This window comes from Oncorhynchus gorbuscha, linkage group LG19 (genome assembly GCF_021184085.1).
Source record: "Oncorhynchus gorbuscha isolate QuinsamMale2020 ecotype Even-year linkage group LG19, OgorEven_v1.0, whole genome shotgun sequence".
Classification (NCBI taxonomy): Eukaryota; Metazoa; Chordata; class Actinopteri; order Salmoniformes; family Salmonidae; genus Oncorhynchus; species Oncorhynchus gorbuscha.
The window spans coordinates 6,129,581-6,145,850 of record NC_060191.1 but is presented as its reverse complement, the minus strand read 5'-3'; the positions used below and the strand labels follow the sequence as shown (position 1 = coordinate 6,145,850).

The following is a 16,270-nucleotide window of genomic DNA, read 5'->3' as shown; positions in this document are numbered from 1 at the left end:
TCCTCACCAAGGTCTTGACCTGACTACAGTTCGGTGTCGTAACTGACTTCAGTGGGCAAATGCTCACCTTCGATGGCCCCTGGCACGCTGGAGAAGTGTGCTCTTCACGGATGGGTGCCGGTTTCAACTGTACCGGGCAGATGGCAGGCAGTGTGTATGGCGTTGTGTGGGTGAGCGGTTGTCTGATGTCAACGTTGTGAACAGAGTGCCCCATGGTGGCGGTGGGGTTATAGTATGGACAGGCATAACCTACGGACAACAAACAATTGCATTTTATCGATGACAATTTGAATGCACAAAGATACTGGGTTGAGATCCTGAGGCCCATTGTCATGCCACTCATCCACCACCATCACCTCAGGTTTCAGCATGATAATGCATGACCCCATGTCACAAGGATCTGTATACAATTCCTGGAAGCTGAAAATGTCCCAGTTCTTCCATGGCCTCCATATTCATGTCACCCATTGAGCATGTTTGGGATGCTCTGGATCAACGTGTACGACAGCGTGTTCCAGTTCCCGCCCATATCCAGCAACTTCACACAGTCATTGAAGAAGAGTGGGACAACATTCCACAGGCTACAATTAACAGCCTGTTAAATTCTATGTGAAGGAGATACAGTGCCTTGCGAAAGTATTCGGCCCCCTTGAACTTTGCGACCTTTTGCCACATTTCAGGCTTCAAACACAAAATATATAAAACTGTATTTTTTCTGAAGAATCAACAACAAGTGGGACACAATCATGAAGTGGATCGACATTTATTGGATATTTCAAAAATTTTGAACAAATCAAAAACTGAAAAATTGGGCGTGCAAAATTATTCAGCCCCCTTAATACTTTGTAGCGCCACCTTTTGCACATTGAGAGACTGAATTTTTTTCCCATTCCTCCTTGCAAAACAGCTCGAGCTCAGTGAGGTTGGATGGAGAGCATTTGTGAACAGCAGTTTTCAGTTCTTTCCACAGATTCTCGATTGGATTCAGGTCTGGACTTTGACTTGGCCATTCTAACACCTGGATATGTTTATTTTTGAACCATTCCATTGTAGATTTTGCTTTATGTTTTGGATCACTGTCTTGTTGGAAGACAAATCTCTGTCCCAGTCTCGGGTCTTTTGCAGACTCCATCAGGTTTTCTTCCAGAATGGTCCTGTATTTGGCTACGTCCATCTTCCCATCAATTTTAACCAACTTCCCTGTCCCTGCTGAAGAAAAGCAGGCCCAAATCATGATGTTGCCACCACCATGTTTGACAGTGGGGATGGTGTGTTCAGGGTGATGAGCTGTGTTTCTTTTACGCCAAACATAACTTGTTGCATTGTTGCCAAAAAGTTCAATTTTGGTTTCACCTGACCAGAGCACCTTCTTCCACATGTTTGGTGTGTCTCCCAGGTGGCTTGTGACAAACTTTAAACGACACTTTTTATAGATATCTTTAAGAAATGGCTTTCTTCTTGCCACTCTTCCATAAAGGCCAGATTTGTGCAATATACGACTGATTGTTGTCCTATGGACAGAGTATCCCACCTCAGCTGTAGATCTCTGAAGTTCATCCAGAGTGATCATGGGCCTCTTGGCTGCATCTCTGATCAGTCTTCTCCTTGTATGAGCTGAAAGTTTAGAGGGACGGCCAGGTCTTGGTAGATTTGCAGTGGTCTGATACTCCTTCCATTTCAATATTATCGCTTGCACAGTGCTCCTTGGGATGTTTAACGCTTGGGAAATCTTTTTGTATCCAAATCCGGCTTTTAACTTCTTCACAACAGTTTCTCGGACCTGCCTGGTGTGTTCCTTGTTCTTCATGATGCTCTCTGCGCTTTTAACGGGCCTCTGAGACTATCACAGTGCAGGTGCATTTTTACGGAGACTTGATTACACACAGGTGGATTGTATTTATCATCATTAGTAATTTAGGTCAACATTGGATCATTCAAAGATCCTCACTGAACTTCTGGAGAGAGTTTGCTGCACTGAAAGTAAAGGGGCTGAATAATTTTGCACGCCCAATTTTTCAGTTTTTGATTTGTTAAAAAAGTTTGAAATATCCAATAAATGTCGTTCCACTTCATGATTGTGTCCCACTTGTTGTTGATTCTTCACAAAAAAATACAGTTTTATATCTTTATGTTTGAAGCCTGAAATGTGGCAAAAGGTTGCAAAGTTCAAGGGGGCCGAATACTTTTGCAAGGCACTGTATCTACCCTGTCCCCTCCTTCCCTTCCCTCCTCCCCCCACACTCATCACACCACTCGCTCTCGCCTGATTGACTGTGTGAGACAAATTAGGCTTCTGAAATGATCAACAAATTTGACAGGTGAGTAAAATGAACATCTGTTTTTGTTGTATTCATTGTTTAATGAGTTGAGAAAAGGTATATGATATAATATCACATGACGGGATCAACTGATGCATGGTACATTTTTAAAACTAATCCCTGCCAATTGGTGATTGCTGTCCTATTTATTATTGATGATGCTTTATGAAACCACTTCTGTCATCTTTCTCTTATGCAGCACAATCAGAAGTTTCAGTGATGATGACAACAATGTATTGAATAGCTTTCGCTAGTTTCACTGAAAGCTCTCTGATTCAAACTGAGACTGAGAGAACCAGGGCCAGTTTGTTAGACACCAGTTCATTGACAGACGGTTAACCAAACCTGTGATTTTGTGAAAGAAGAAGAGGAAAGTGTTGAGTAGTTAGTGCAGTCCTCATAACCAGAATATATGGCTTTTCCACACCAGAAAAGACACTATAGGGGCAGAGGAGGGAAAAGCAATAGTAGTGGCTATAACCATTCACATTTTCACCATAGGCCTGCCTCAGTTTGTGTATAAAAATAGATGTAGCATTCATCTCTACTACTTATTTCAGTGAAAACCTACTTTCTGTGTCTGTGTTCTGTTGGCCCAGAAGAAGTTTATCTACCACTATAAGAACATGCGCTGGGCCAAGGGCCGACACGAAACCTACCTGTGCATCGTGGTCAAGAGGCAGGTGGGTGCAAACTCACTCTCCTTCGACTTTGGACACCTGCGCAACCGGTCCGGCTGTCATGGAGAGGAGAGGAGAGGGAGAAGAGGGAGGGGAGAGAGTAGGGAGAGGAGAGGAGAGGAGAGGAGAGGAGAGGAGAGGAGAGGAGAGGAGAGGAGAGGAGAGGAGAGGAGAGGAGAGGAGAGGAGAGGAGAGGAGAGGAGAGGAGAGGAGAGGAGAGGAGAGGAGAGGAGAGGAGAGGAGAGCAGAGGAGAGGAGAGGAGAGGAGAGGAGAGGAGAGGAGAGGAGAGGAGGAAACATGAAACAAATGTTATCATCTGTCATCCGTCGTTATATATTTCCTATCTCTCCCATTTTCTTTATTTCCTTCCCCTGTCTTCATCACTCTCTTTCCCCTCATTCTACTCTCCACTCTCTATCCATGCATTACCTCTCCTTTCTCTCTATCTACATCTTTCTCCCTCAGTCATTCCCTCTCTCTCTCTCTTCCTCAACTACATCCATCACTCTCTCCCTCATTCCTCACCTGTCTACCTTCCTCACCTATCCTCATCACTCCCTCATTCCTCACCTACCTCCCATCACTCACTCTCCCTCATCCCTCTCACTTCCTCCACTATTTACATCACTATCTCTCCCTCATTCCGCACCTACCTCCATCACTATCTCTCCCTCATTCCTCACCTACCTCCATCACTCACTCTCCCTCATCCCTCTCACTTCCTCCCCTATTTCCATCACTATCTCTCCCTCATTCCTCACCTACCTCCATCACTCACTCTCCCTCATCCCTCTCACTTCCTCCCCTATTTCCATCACTATCTCTCCCTCATTCCTCACCTACCTCCATCACTCACTCTCCCTCATCCCTCTCACTTCCTCCCCTATTTCCATCACTATCTCTCCCTCATTCCTCACCTACCTCCATCACTCACTCTCCCTCATCCCTCTCACTTCCTCCCCTATTTCCATCACTATCTCTCACTCATTCCTCACCCTCTCCTTTTCTCACACACCTCCATCATGCTCTTTCCTTCCACCCCCCAGCTGCTGTTCCTGCGCCTCCTGGAAGCAGGCGCCCTGTGTCCCTGCCTGTGGGGTTATGGAGCTCCAGACAGTGTGGGACTGTGTTACTCAGTCACCTGGTTCTGTTCCTGCGCCTCATGGAAGCAGGCGCCCGGTGTCCCTGCCTGTGGGGTTATGGAGCTCCAGACAGTGTGGGACTGTGTTACTCAGTCACCTGGTTCTGTTCCTGGTCCCCCTGCTCAGACTGCTTCTACAGGCTGGCCCAGTTCCTCAGCCAGACCCCCAACCTCCGCCTCAGGATCTACGTCTCCAGGAGGACAGCAGTGCGAGAGAGGGTCTCCGCATGCTGCAGAGAGCCGGGGATCACTGTCATGAACTATGAAGGTAGAGAGGGTGTGTGTGAGTACGTCTCTCATTATAATTCTGTCTATTCCCTGTAGACTATTTCTACTGTTGTCTACTGTTGGCAGACCTTTGTAGCTTGCAGACAGCGTGTGTTTAAGGCCTGGGGCGGACTGCATCAGAACTCTGTTCAACTGGCCAGGAAACTTAATGACATCCTCCAGGTAGGACACACACACACACACACACACACACACACACACACACACACACACACACACACACACACACACACACACACACACACACACACACACACACACACACACACACACACACACACACACACACTGTACCCTTGAGTTAGAGCTATATTATTTCTGCTCCTCCCACTGGTGTCAGTGTTATACTGTAAATGTAACTTTAATCTATCACGGTAAAGTAAATAATAATAACTGAAACAGGTCATCTGTACAACTCAATAATGTGTTTATATACTGTTATTTAATCCATGGGATTTACATTTTTACCCTTTGTAACATTATCACTGTCTTGTAACACATCCATTAAATCATTCCCTCCAACTGTGATTGAGTCGTTTTGTGTTGACATTATCCTATCCTCTATTTAAATTTGACCAGCTCTTTATCTCTCACATAGCCAACGATAAACAACCAAATAAAACGTAGGCTAATTGATTACAATGATCTCTAAACTATCACTGACAATGGTTGATTAATCTGGATAAATTACATTAGAAATGGATGTGAACGCTTCATGTGCGCAAATACACAGTGTATTACGGTCTCGCACCCGTTAACGTGCACGATCACCACACACCGATTGAATTAAAGTCAAGATGGCGACCGAGGGCGAATACGAGTCGATCCTGTGTGTAAAACCTGACGTCAACGTTTACCGAATCCCGCCGCGGGCATCGAACCGGGGAGTCAGGTAAGAGACACGGTTCCGTCACCATCAACCGGTGACCTTGCCCTGGTCTGACTCCAGCATCCATTGTTGATGCGGCGATATATCAACCTCCCCGTAGGCAAAGCTCTTGTCCCCACATCAAGGCAATGCATAGCCCATATAAAGGCTATAATGCTCGTCTCTGTTGCCTTTGCAGTACTCAATAGCTTTTTCTAAGGTGGTTTACTCGGCAAACTGGTTGGGGAGGAATAGTCTACCACCAGATGTCAAAGTTGTGCGTGGTGGGATGGATCGGGAGAATACACCTGTCATTATTGATGTCCACCTTTCGGTATCAGACAATGAATGACACGGAATCCTGTTTTCAGTGCGAAAACGTGACTGTGTCGTGTCCCCGTTTTATAAAATGCGCTTTGACTGCACTCTTATTTGGGGCGAATGTTGAATGAAAGGCTATAACAGATACTACGGTATTTAAAGGTCCAGAGGATTAGGTGAGATTTTTACTCCCTTTGAGGATTATCTGGGCATTTTCTCTGTTGTCGCCTATCCTGTTACTTTCTGAACAGGGTTCGTTAAAGGATCTCTTGTTGACAGTGACTTCAGTCCTGTTAGGGTACAGTCTATGTTTGGCAATGTGACTATATTGTGTTTACCCATTTGTTCATTGGCTGGTGTTTTAACGTGATCCAGTCTCCATGCTGATTGGACAGCGCTCCATACTGTATCTGTCACCTGGGAGCTGATTGGCTGACCACCAGTAACGTGCCATGACCACGCACAAAGCTGAGTCTGTTGTGTGATGTAGTGAGTAATAATAATGAGGAGGTATTCCACCCCAGGTCTGGTGAACTGCCAGCCCAGTCACCAGCCCAGTCACCAGCTCAGTCACCAGCTCAGACACTCTCATTTCAGTAGCAAAGTGTGGTGGTTGGCTATCAACATGGTCTCCCTCTTTCTCACACACACCCCTATACAGTCAGTCTCATGTCTGATTGGCTGTCTGTGTCGCCCTCAGGGCTGCGGATTGGAAGCTGGACGCCCCTGATTGGACAGGCCGCATGAGAGTGACGGCTCGGGGAAAAGTGGCTTTCATCAAACTGGAGGACAAGATCTCTGGTGAGAGGCCAAATCTTTACAAACAATCATTTCTGTTCATGGACATAAAAGACTGTAAAATCACCAGGAAGAGATCAAAGTCATTTTAATGTAGGAAATCTGTTCCCAAGTATTCTCACGCATAAATAGAGAGGCATATGTGATCGTATCCCAATGTAATCAAGGTTTGAAATGATTCTGTTTTTGTCAAATACTATATCTGTTTCTTGCGGTCAATTTGCAGTGTGCAAATTATTTATAACTATGTTCCGAGCATCCGCTCAAGGAAAAATTGTCCCACTGCTGAATGTAATTGGGGACTCCTACCCTAGCCCCTAGCCCACCTCAAGGCACTTCTAGTCAGAAGATCATCGTGCCCAATTCCAAATGGTCCCCTGGGCACTTCTTGTTGATCTGAAAGGACTATGTTAACTTCTCCACCTTGCCCTTTGACTCTTGACTCGAACCGTTAGTTATAATGCCTGAGTTCTAATTTCCCTCCGTCTCTGCAGGGGAGCTCTTTGCACAGGCACCAGTGGACGAGTACCCTGGCATCGCCATAGAAACCGTCAGTGACTCCAGTCGGTACTTTGTGCTTCGGATCCAGGATGAGAGTGGTGGGTTGTTGGTTGTCATCACTAGTCACCATCTGGCCAAATTAGAAAGAAGTATCACACACTACTTTCTCACATTTTCTTTTTGTATTTATTATACTGAACAAAAATATAAACACAACATGTAAAGTGTTGATGCCATGTTTCATGAGATGAAATAAAAGATCCCAGAGATGTTCCATACGCCCAAAAATCTTATTTCACAAAATAAATGTGCACATATTTGTTTACATTCCTTGTAGTGAGCATTTCTCCTTTCCCAAGATAATCCATCTACCTTATAGGTGTGGCATATCAAGAAGCTGATTTAACAGCATCGTCATTACACAGGTGACAAAAAATGGCCACTCTAAAATGTCACACAAGACAATGCCACAGATGTCTCAAGTTTTGAGGGAGTGTGCAACTGGCATGCTGACTGCAGGAATGTCTACCAGAGCTGTTGCCTGAGAATTTAATGTTTATTTCTCTACCATAAGCCACCTTCAACATCGTTTTAGAGAATTTGGCAGTACATTCCACCGGACTCACTACCTCAGACCACATTCAACCACGCCAGCCCAGGACATCCAACCGGACTCACTACCTCAGACCACATTCAACCACGCCAGCCCAGGACGTCCAACCGGACTCACTACCTCAGACCACATTCAACCACGCCAGCCCAGGACGTCCAACCGGACTCACTACCTCAGACCACATTCAACCACGCCAGCCCAGGACGTCCAACCGGACTCACTACCTCAGACCACATTCAACCACGCCAGCCCAGGACGTCCAACCGGACTCACTACCTCAGACCACATTCAACCACGCCAGCCCAGGACGTCCAACCGGACTCACTACCTCAGACCACATTCAACCACGCCAGCCCAGGACGTCCAACCGGACTCACTACCTCAGACCACATTCAACCACGCCAGCCCAGGACGTCCAACCGGACTCACTACCTCAGACCACATTCAACCACGCCAGCCCAGGACGTCCAACCGGACTCACTACCTCAGACCACATTCAACCACGCCAGCCCAGGACGTCCAACCGGACTCACTACCTCAGACCACATTCAACCACGCCAGCCCAGGACGTCCAACCGGACTCACTACCTCAGACCACATTCAACCACGCCAGTCCAGGACGTCCAACCGGACTCACTACCTCAGACCACATTCAACCACGCCAGCCCAGGACGTCCAACCGGACTCACTACCTCAGACCACATTCAACCACGCCAGCCCAGGATGTCCAACCGGACTCACTACCTCAGACCACATTCAACCACGCCAGCCCAGGACGTCCAACCGGACTCACTACCTCAGACCACATTCAACCACGCCAGCCCAGGACGTCCAACCGGACTCACTACCTCAGACCACATTCAACCACGCCAGCCCAGGACGTCCATATCGGTCTTCTTCACCTGTCACCTGGACAGCGGATGAAACTGAGAAGTATTTCTGTCTGTATTAAAGCCCTTTTGTGGGGGGAAATCTTATTCTGATTGGCTAGACCTGGCTCCCCAGTGGGTGGGCTTGGCTCCCAAGTGGGTGGGCTTGGCTCCCAAGTGGGTGGGCCTATGCCCTCCCAGGCCAAACCCATGGCTGTGCCCCTGCCCAGTCATGTGAAATCCATAGATTATTGCTTAGTTTATTTAATTCAATTTACTGATTTCTTTACATGAACTGTAACTCAATAAAATCGTTGAAATTGTTGCATGTTGCGTTTATATTTTTTTCAGTGTAGTAGTAGTAGTAGTAGTAATATACCACAGTAATAACAAGGTTTATTTTGGATCATTTGAGTGTATAGTATGAAACAGTATTCTACTACAGCATTTGGAGTACACAATCAGTTTCTCACTGTGCTATGTCTCTGTTTTAGGATCAGTGTCTGTAGGAAGTGATTTGATTTGTAATTTACATTGTTGTTCTTTTCTGGCCTCTGTTTCTCAGGTCGCAGTGCGTTCATAGGCATCGGGTTCGGGGACAGAGGAGACTCGTTTGACTTCAACGTGGCGCTGCAGGATCACTTTAAGTGTGTTGCTCTTACAGCTGTCACAACAGAGATGACACTCATAACATTAGCAAACAAGTGCAGCTCAGAGCTTCAATGTTGACTTCTAACTGACATGAATTAGTAATGGCCTGTCATCTGTTTCACTCTATAACTCTCGATTCAATTCCAAGGTGCTTTATTGACATGGAAAATATGTTTATATTCAAATCAAAATCAAATGTTATTCGTCACATTCGCAGAATACAACAGGTGTAGATCCTACAGTGAAATGCTTACTTACGAGCCCCTAACCAACATTGCAGTTTCAAAAAAAATACGGATAAGAATAAGAAATAAAAGTAGCAAGTAATTAAAGAGCAGCAGTAAAATAACAATAGCGAGACTATATACAGGGGGGTACCTGTGACAACGTGCGTCTAGGTGGTGTAGGAGTCAGGCGCAGGAGAGCAAGGATGTCTGAGAAGCGTGTTAATAAGAAAGTCCACCAACACAGGAATGGCAGAATCAAAAGGACAAAGCCCTCGACAATAAAAACACGTACAAAGCACGGAGGAACAAACAAAGTTCCGACACTCATATACTTCAGAACCCGTGAAAACAAATAACGGTAATACCTAACCGAGCACTTCACAATCAACGACTAATCCCGCACAAACTGAGGCAGGCAACGGGTTACAATTATACACACAGAAATGAACGCAAATGAAACCAGGTGTGAAAAAGAACCAAAGACAAAACAAACATAAAAGGGATCTGTGATGGTTAGTAGACCGGCGACGCCGACCACCGAGCGCCGCCCGAACAGGGAGAGGAGCTAGAAGTCGTAACAGTACCAGTACAGAGTCAATGTGCGGGGGCACCAGTTAGTTGAGGTAGTTTGTACATGTAGGTAGAGTTATTAAAGTGACTATGCATAGATGACAACAGAGTAGCAGTGGTGTAAAGAGGGGGTGAGAGGGGCTCTGCTAATAGTCTGGGTAGCCATTTGCCTAGATGTTCAGGAGTCTTATGGCTTGGGGGTAGAAGCTGTTTTAGAAGCCTCTTGGACCTAGACTTGGTGCTCTGGTACCGCTTGCTGTGCGGTAGCAGAAAGAACAGTCTATGACTAGGGTGGCTGGAGTCTTCCTCTGACACCGCCTGGTATAGAGGTCCTGGATGGCAGGAAGCTTGGCCACAGTGATGTACTGGGCCGTATGCACTCTCTCTGTAGTGCCTTGTGGTCAGAGGCCGAGCAGTTAACATACCAGGCAGTGATGTAACCAGTCAGGATGCTCTCGATGGTACAGCTGTAGAACCTTTTGAAGATCTGGAGACCCATGTCAAATATTTTCAGTCTCCTGAGGGGGAATTGGTTTTGTCGTGCCCTCTTCACGACTGTCTTGGTGTGCTTGGACCATGTTAGTTTGTTGGTGATGTGGACACCGAGGAACTTGAAGCTCTCAACCTGCTCCACTGCAGCCCCGTCGATGAGAATGTTGGCATGCTCTGTCCTCCTCTTCCTGTAGTCCACAATCATCTATTTTGTCTTGCAAATGCAAGTGAAATAAACAATCACAAATTAAGAGTAAACATTATGCACAGAACATTTTTCAAAAGAATAAAGACGCTTGAAATGTAATATCTACAGATCATTTATATATCTCTGTCCCTTTTTCCCTCTCATTCTTTCTCTCTGTTTACTGCTCGCTCGCTCGCTACCTCTGTCTCTCTGTCTCTCTCTCAGGTGGGTGAAACAGGAGCTTGAGATCAGTAAGCAGTCTCAGACTCCAGACAACACTCCTAAACTGGACCTGGGTTTCAAAGAAGGACAGACCATCACTCTCAATATCGGGGTAACTTCCTCAACTCATACCCATAATACTCCTTCCATGGTACCATCTGGTTAGCGCCTAACAACTAAAAAGCGAACATGCACGCACACGTTGCTCTGTTTATAAGCTTTGTCAAGCAGACACCTATACCTCTCCTTCCTTCTCACCTGTCGCACCTCTCTCTTTCTTTCTATTTCTGTTCCTCTCTCAGCAAGGCAGAAAGAGAGACAAGTCCCGCCCCCAGAGCGCTGGTGGCTTTGGGCTCCTCCCTCCTCCCCCTGGCGGTGGAGGCACCAAGATAGCCCCTCCCCCTATGTCAAGCTCCTCCAATGACAACGAAGGTTTATTCTCAGGGGGAGACTTATTCTCTGCGGGAAGTGACACATTTTCAGGAGGAAACAACACGTACTCAGCAGGAAGTGACATGCTCTCAGGGGGAAGTAACACAGGTAGGTGAAGAGCATTTTGGGCCACGATCAGCGAAGTGTAATGCTACTGGTTGTTCAGATACATTTGGCCATGGAGTGCATATCTATGTGGACACCTGCTCCCTGAACATCTCATTCCAAAATCATGGGCATTATTATGGAGTTGGTCCCCCCTTTGCTGATACAACAGCCTCCACTCTTCTGGGAAGGCTTTCTGTGAGGATTTGCTTCCATTCAGCCACAAGAGCATTAGTGAGGTCAGGCAATGATGTTCTGCAATTAGGCCTAGCTCGCAATTGGCGTTCCTATTCATCCCAAAGGTCTTCGATGGGGTTGAGGTCAGGGCCCTGTGCAGGCCACTCAAGTTATTCCACACCGATCTCAACAAACCATTTCTGTCTGGACCTCGCTTTGTGCACTGTGGCATTGTCATGCTGAAACAGGAAAGGGCCTTCCCCAAACTTTTGCCACAAAGTTGAAAGCACAGAATCGTCTAGAATGTCATTGTATGCTGTAATTTTAGGAATTCCTTTCACTGGAACAAAGGGGCCTAGCCCGAAACATGAAAAACAGCCCCAGACCTTTATTCCTCCTAAACCAAACTTGACAGTTGGCACTATGCATTGGGGCAGGTAGCGTTCTCCTGACCCAAATTCGTCCGTCGGACTGCCAGATGGTGAAGCGTATTTATCACTCTAGAGAACGCATATCCACTGCTCCAGAGTCCAATGGCGGTGAGCTTTACACCACTCCAGCCAACGCTTGGCATTGTGCATGGTGATCTTAGACTTGTGTGCGGCTGCTCGGCCATGGAAACCTATTTCATGAAGCTCCCAACGAATCGTTCCTGTGCTGATGTTGCTTCCAGAGGCAGTTTGGAAGTTGGTAGTGAGTGTTGCAACAGAAGACAGACCATTTTTACTCGCTACGCTCTTCAGCACTCGCCGGTCACATTCTGTGAGCTTGTGTGGCCTACCACGTCGCGGCTGAGCCATTGTTGTTCCTAGACGTTTCCACCTTTCCATACACAATAACAGCACTTACAGTTGACTGGGGCAGCTCTAGCAGGGAAGTTTGACAATTTGACAAACTGACTTGTAGGAAAGGTGGCATCTTATGACAGTGCCACATTGAAAGTCACTGAGCTCTTCAGTAAGTCCATTCTACTGTCAATGTTTGTCTATGGAGATTGCATGGATGTGTGCTCAATTGTATACACCTGTCAGCAACAGGTGTGGCTGACATAGCCGAATCCACTAATTTCAAAAGATATTCACATACTTTTGTGTATGTATACAGTGCCTTGCGAAAGTATTCGGCCCCCTTGAACTTTGCGACCTTTTGCCACATTTCAGGCTTCAAACATAAAGATATAAAACTGTATTTTGTTTTGTATATGTTAAAAAATTTTGAAATATCCAATAAATGTCGTTCCACTTCATGATTGTGTCCCACTTCTTGTTGATTCTTCACAAAAAAATACAGTTTTATATCTTTGTTTGAAGCCTGAAATGTGGCAAAAGGTCGCAAAGTTCAATGGGGCCAAATACTTTCGCAAGGCACTGTATATATAGTGTATATAATAACAAAAAAATTTAACGCAACATGTAAAGTGTTGGTCCCATATTTCATGAGCTGAAATAAAATATCTCCGAAATTGTCATATGCACAAATAGCTTAATTCTAAATTTGTTTACATCCCTGTTAGTGTGCATTTCTCCTTTGCCAAGATACTGTAATCGTACCACCTGACAGGTGTGGCATATCAAGAAACTGATTAAACAGCATACCATTACACAGGTGCACCTTGTGCTGGGGACAATAAAAGGCCACTCTGAAATGTTCAGTTTTGTCATAAAAAAATGCCATAGATATCTAAAGTTTCGAGGGAGTGTGGAATTGGCATGCTGACTGCAGGAATTTCCACGAGAGCTGTCGCCAGAGAATTTAATGTTAATTTCTCTACCATAAGCTGCCTCCAACGCTGTTTTCGAGAATTTGGCAGTACGTCCAACCGGCCTCACAACCGCAGACCACGTGTACCCACACCAGCACAGGACCTCCACATCTGGCTTCTTCACCTGCTGGATTGTCTTAGACCAGCCACCCGGACAACTGATGATATTGAGCAGTATTTCTGTCTGTCAGAAATACTGTCTGTCTGATTGGCTGGGCCTGGCTCCCAAGTGGGTGGGGCTATGTCCCCCCCAAGCCCACCTATGGCTGTGCTCCTGGCCTCTCTTGTGAAATATTTAGATTAGGGCCTCATTTATTTATTTCAATTGACTGATTTCCGTATATTTACATTTACATATAAGTCATTTAGCAGACGCTCTTATCCAGAGCGACTTATCTGTAACTCATTCAAATCATTGAAATTGCTGCATGTTGCGTTTTATATTTTTGTTCAGTATAGATCTGCTCTGGCATGTAGATTAGGGGAGATTTCAGCTCCATACAAGACAATTCTATGTGCAGAGCGTTGTGTTCTCCTGAATGCAACCCTGTTTTTATATCGCTGCTTCTGATTCATATGTTTGTTTATCTTGTTCGGTTACCCTAGTAACTGCTTTTTCTGTATAGGGCATTTTGCTACCATTGTTGAAGACTATTTTTACAGTTCCCCAAACCATGCTGTGAATTCATTTGACTGAAGGGTTAAAGTGTATGTTTTATATGCCACTGTGTAATTAGGTTAAGGATTGAATGGGGCCCTGCGTGTTTTTTCTTTTAGTTTTATGAGCTAACCAAGAAAAAAGGCTATTGTCGTTAGAGTATGAATGTAGAGAAAGCAGTAGAGGGTGTGTATTGAAGGGTTTGATGTGTGTTGTCTCCATAGAGATCCTATTACATTAGTTTCCTAATTCGATCGTTGTCTCTCTGTTCTCAGGCTGTTTGTTAGACCTGGACAGCAGTAACTCCAACTCTGTGGTGCAGCCGAACCCCAACCCTGCAGGCGGCTCGGACATGTGGGGAGACTTCTCTGCCCCAGAAAAGTAAGGGGACAATCTTTTCTCTTTCATCCTTTTCTCTCTCCTTTCATTATTCTGTTCCCCCCATTAATGCTCTCCTCTTTTCCCCCATAATGCAGGTCAATGTCTCCTCTCGCCAACGATGATGGTTCCACCAACTGGCAGCAGTTCTGAGGCAGTCCCACAATCCCTTTCACTTGACCTTCACCTGACCTTTAACCCCTGACCAGAGGAGGACTCCAGCAGAACACTGTATATTATCACCTCAACCTCGGTGTACTCTTTCTCTCTCTCTTCCCTCTCTCGTTATTTCTCTCTCTCTTCACCCCTCTCCTGGCTTCCTCTCCTTACCATCCTCTCCCTCTACATCTTTCCCTCTCAGCCCTAAAGTTACACTCTCTCCCCCCGTCTCCTCTCCTTGCCCTTCTCTTCCTCTGTCTCTCTATCTATTGCAACAGATTATTTATTTATTACTGAGGGCAAATCTCTTTAAATGAAAGATGGTACAGAAAGGAATGATGGTGACTCACACTAATATAGTCTTGATAAATAAATACATTAATTAATTAATGTACATAATATATTATTGTAAATGTATATATTGTCAGTAGTTTGTAATTCCCATTGTTGTTGTGGTAGTGTTGTAGCTAATTTTCCTTTAGAATCTCCAGTACAACTGGAATTATCGCCTGAAATAACTGATTTACAGGCTTGCCTGGATGCATTAGTATATGACCAAGTTATCTCATATCTGATCTAAGGTCAGTTTTGCGTTTTCCTCTTAATTGCTAAGGTCAGGCCACGGTGAGTCTGGAGCTGTGCTTTGGAGCAGCTTCTGCTTTGAGTGGACACTGATCTACTGTAAGTTTACACAGCAGGCATGCTGTTTGGCGCCCCTTAGTGGGCTATTGGCGCCCCTTAGTGGGCTATTGCGGTCCTAGTCTGACCACAGTCTGACTAGGACCACAGTCTGACCACAGTCTGACGGAGAGTGGTGAGGTGCACAACAGCAGCTTCTGTGTACATTATCACTGCTGGCTGGGGATGAGCACTTATCTGGATCACTTGGCTGCATTGTTTTAACAGGAGGCTGGTGTTAGTTGACACAGAAATGGAGGGAGTGAGAGGAAAAACGTTTTCTAATTGAGGGAAGGGACAGCAGAGTGAGGGGATGAAAGGGAAATATTAGTGGGTTCTGAGGAGCGATGGAGGGTGAGGAAGGGCTTAAACCCATGGGGTGATAGACAGGCCTGATTTAGGCCTTGTGATGTAATAATTTAGGCCTTGTGATATAAACAGTCCCTCTGGGTTTCTGGGTAGAGATGACTCATTTAGGTCACGGCTTTTGCCCTGCTGGATGAGTAACCCTGCGTGTGTACATACAACTGTCTGTCTGTCTGTCTGTCTGTCTGTCTGTCTGTCTGTCTGTCTGTCTGTCTGTCTGTCTGTCTGTCTGTCTGTCTGTCTGTCTGTCTGTCTGTCTGTCTGTCTGTCTGTCTGTCTGTCTGTCTGTCTGTCTGTCTGTCTGTCTGTCTGTCTGTCTGTCTGTCTGTCTGTCTGTCTGTCTGTCTGTCTGTCTGTCTGTCTGTCTGTCTGTCTGTCTGTCTGTCTGTCTGTCTGTCTGTCTGTCTGTCTGTCTGTCTGTCTGTCTGTCTGTCTGTCTGTCTGTCTGTCTGTCTGTCTGTCTGTCTGTCTGTCTGTCTGTCTGTCTGTCTGTCTGTCTGTCTGTCTGTCTGTCTGTCTGTCTGTCTGTCTGTCTGTCTGTCTGTCTGTCTGTCTGTCTGTCTGTCTGTCTGTCTGTCTGTCTGTCTGTCTGTCTGTCTGTCTGTCTGTCTGTCTGTCTGTCTGTCTGTCTGTCTGTCTGTCTGTCTGTCTGTCTGTCTGTCTGTCTGTCTGTCTGTCTGTCTGTCTTCTATACGTTGAACCCTGGAACTAACGTGACAGTATCAATGCAGTCAGACTATTCCAGTCCTTGTGAGATGCAGTGTTTTACTTTACTGTTGTGTTGTTATTGGGAGAGGGCGGGAGGGAT

The 16,270-nt window shown here is 45.8% G+C and overlaps 1 protein-coding gene and 1 pseudogene across 1 annotated transcript; both read left to right on the top strand.

The window, feature by feature from the left end:
• The first annotated feature begins 2,899 nt into the window (after nt 1–2,899).
• Nucleotides 2,900–5,055, top strand: LOC124005946 (annotated as a pseudogene).
• A 132-nt stretch (nt 5,056–5,187) lies between these two features.
• Nucleotides 5,188–15,747, top strand: LOC124005486 (adaptin ear-binding coat-associated protein 1-like). The gene is made up of 8 exons (XM_046314790.1): nt 5,188–5,320; nt 6,318–6,418; nt 6,910–7,014; nt 8,964–9,045; nt 10,751–10,859; nt 11,050–11,287; nt 14,157–14,262; nt 14,358–15,747. Exons 1-8 carry the CDS (start codon nt 5,226–5,228, stop codon nt 14,410–14,412), a joined length of 891 nt encoding a protein of 296 aa, XP_046170746.1. The 5' UTR covers nt 5,188–5,225; the 3' UTR covers nt 14,413–15,747.
• Nucleotides 15,748–16,270: the final 523 nt, after the last annotated feature.

What these genes read in the sequence shown, in the direction of transcription:
- LOC124005486 (XM_046314790.1), top strand. Translation starts at nt 5,226, where the DNA reads ATGGCGACCGAGGGCGAATACGAGTCGATCCTGTGTGTAAAACCTGAC. An exon ending in ACTGGAGGACAAGATCTCTG is followed by an intron (nt 6,419 to 6,909) that starts GTGAGAGGCCAA and finishes CCGTCTCTGCAG; the next exon opens with GGGAGCTCTTTGCACAGGCA. An exon ending in CCATCACTCTCAATATCGGG is followed by an intron (nt 10,860 to 11,049) that starts GTAACTTCCTCA and finishes TTCCTCTCTCAG; the next exon opens with CAAGGCAGAAAGAGAGACAA.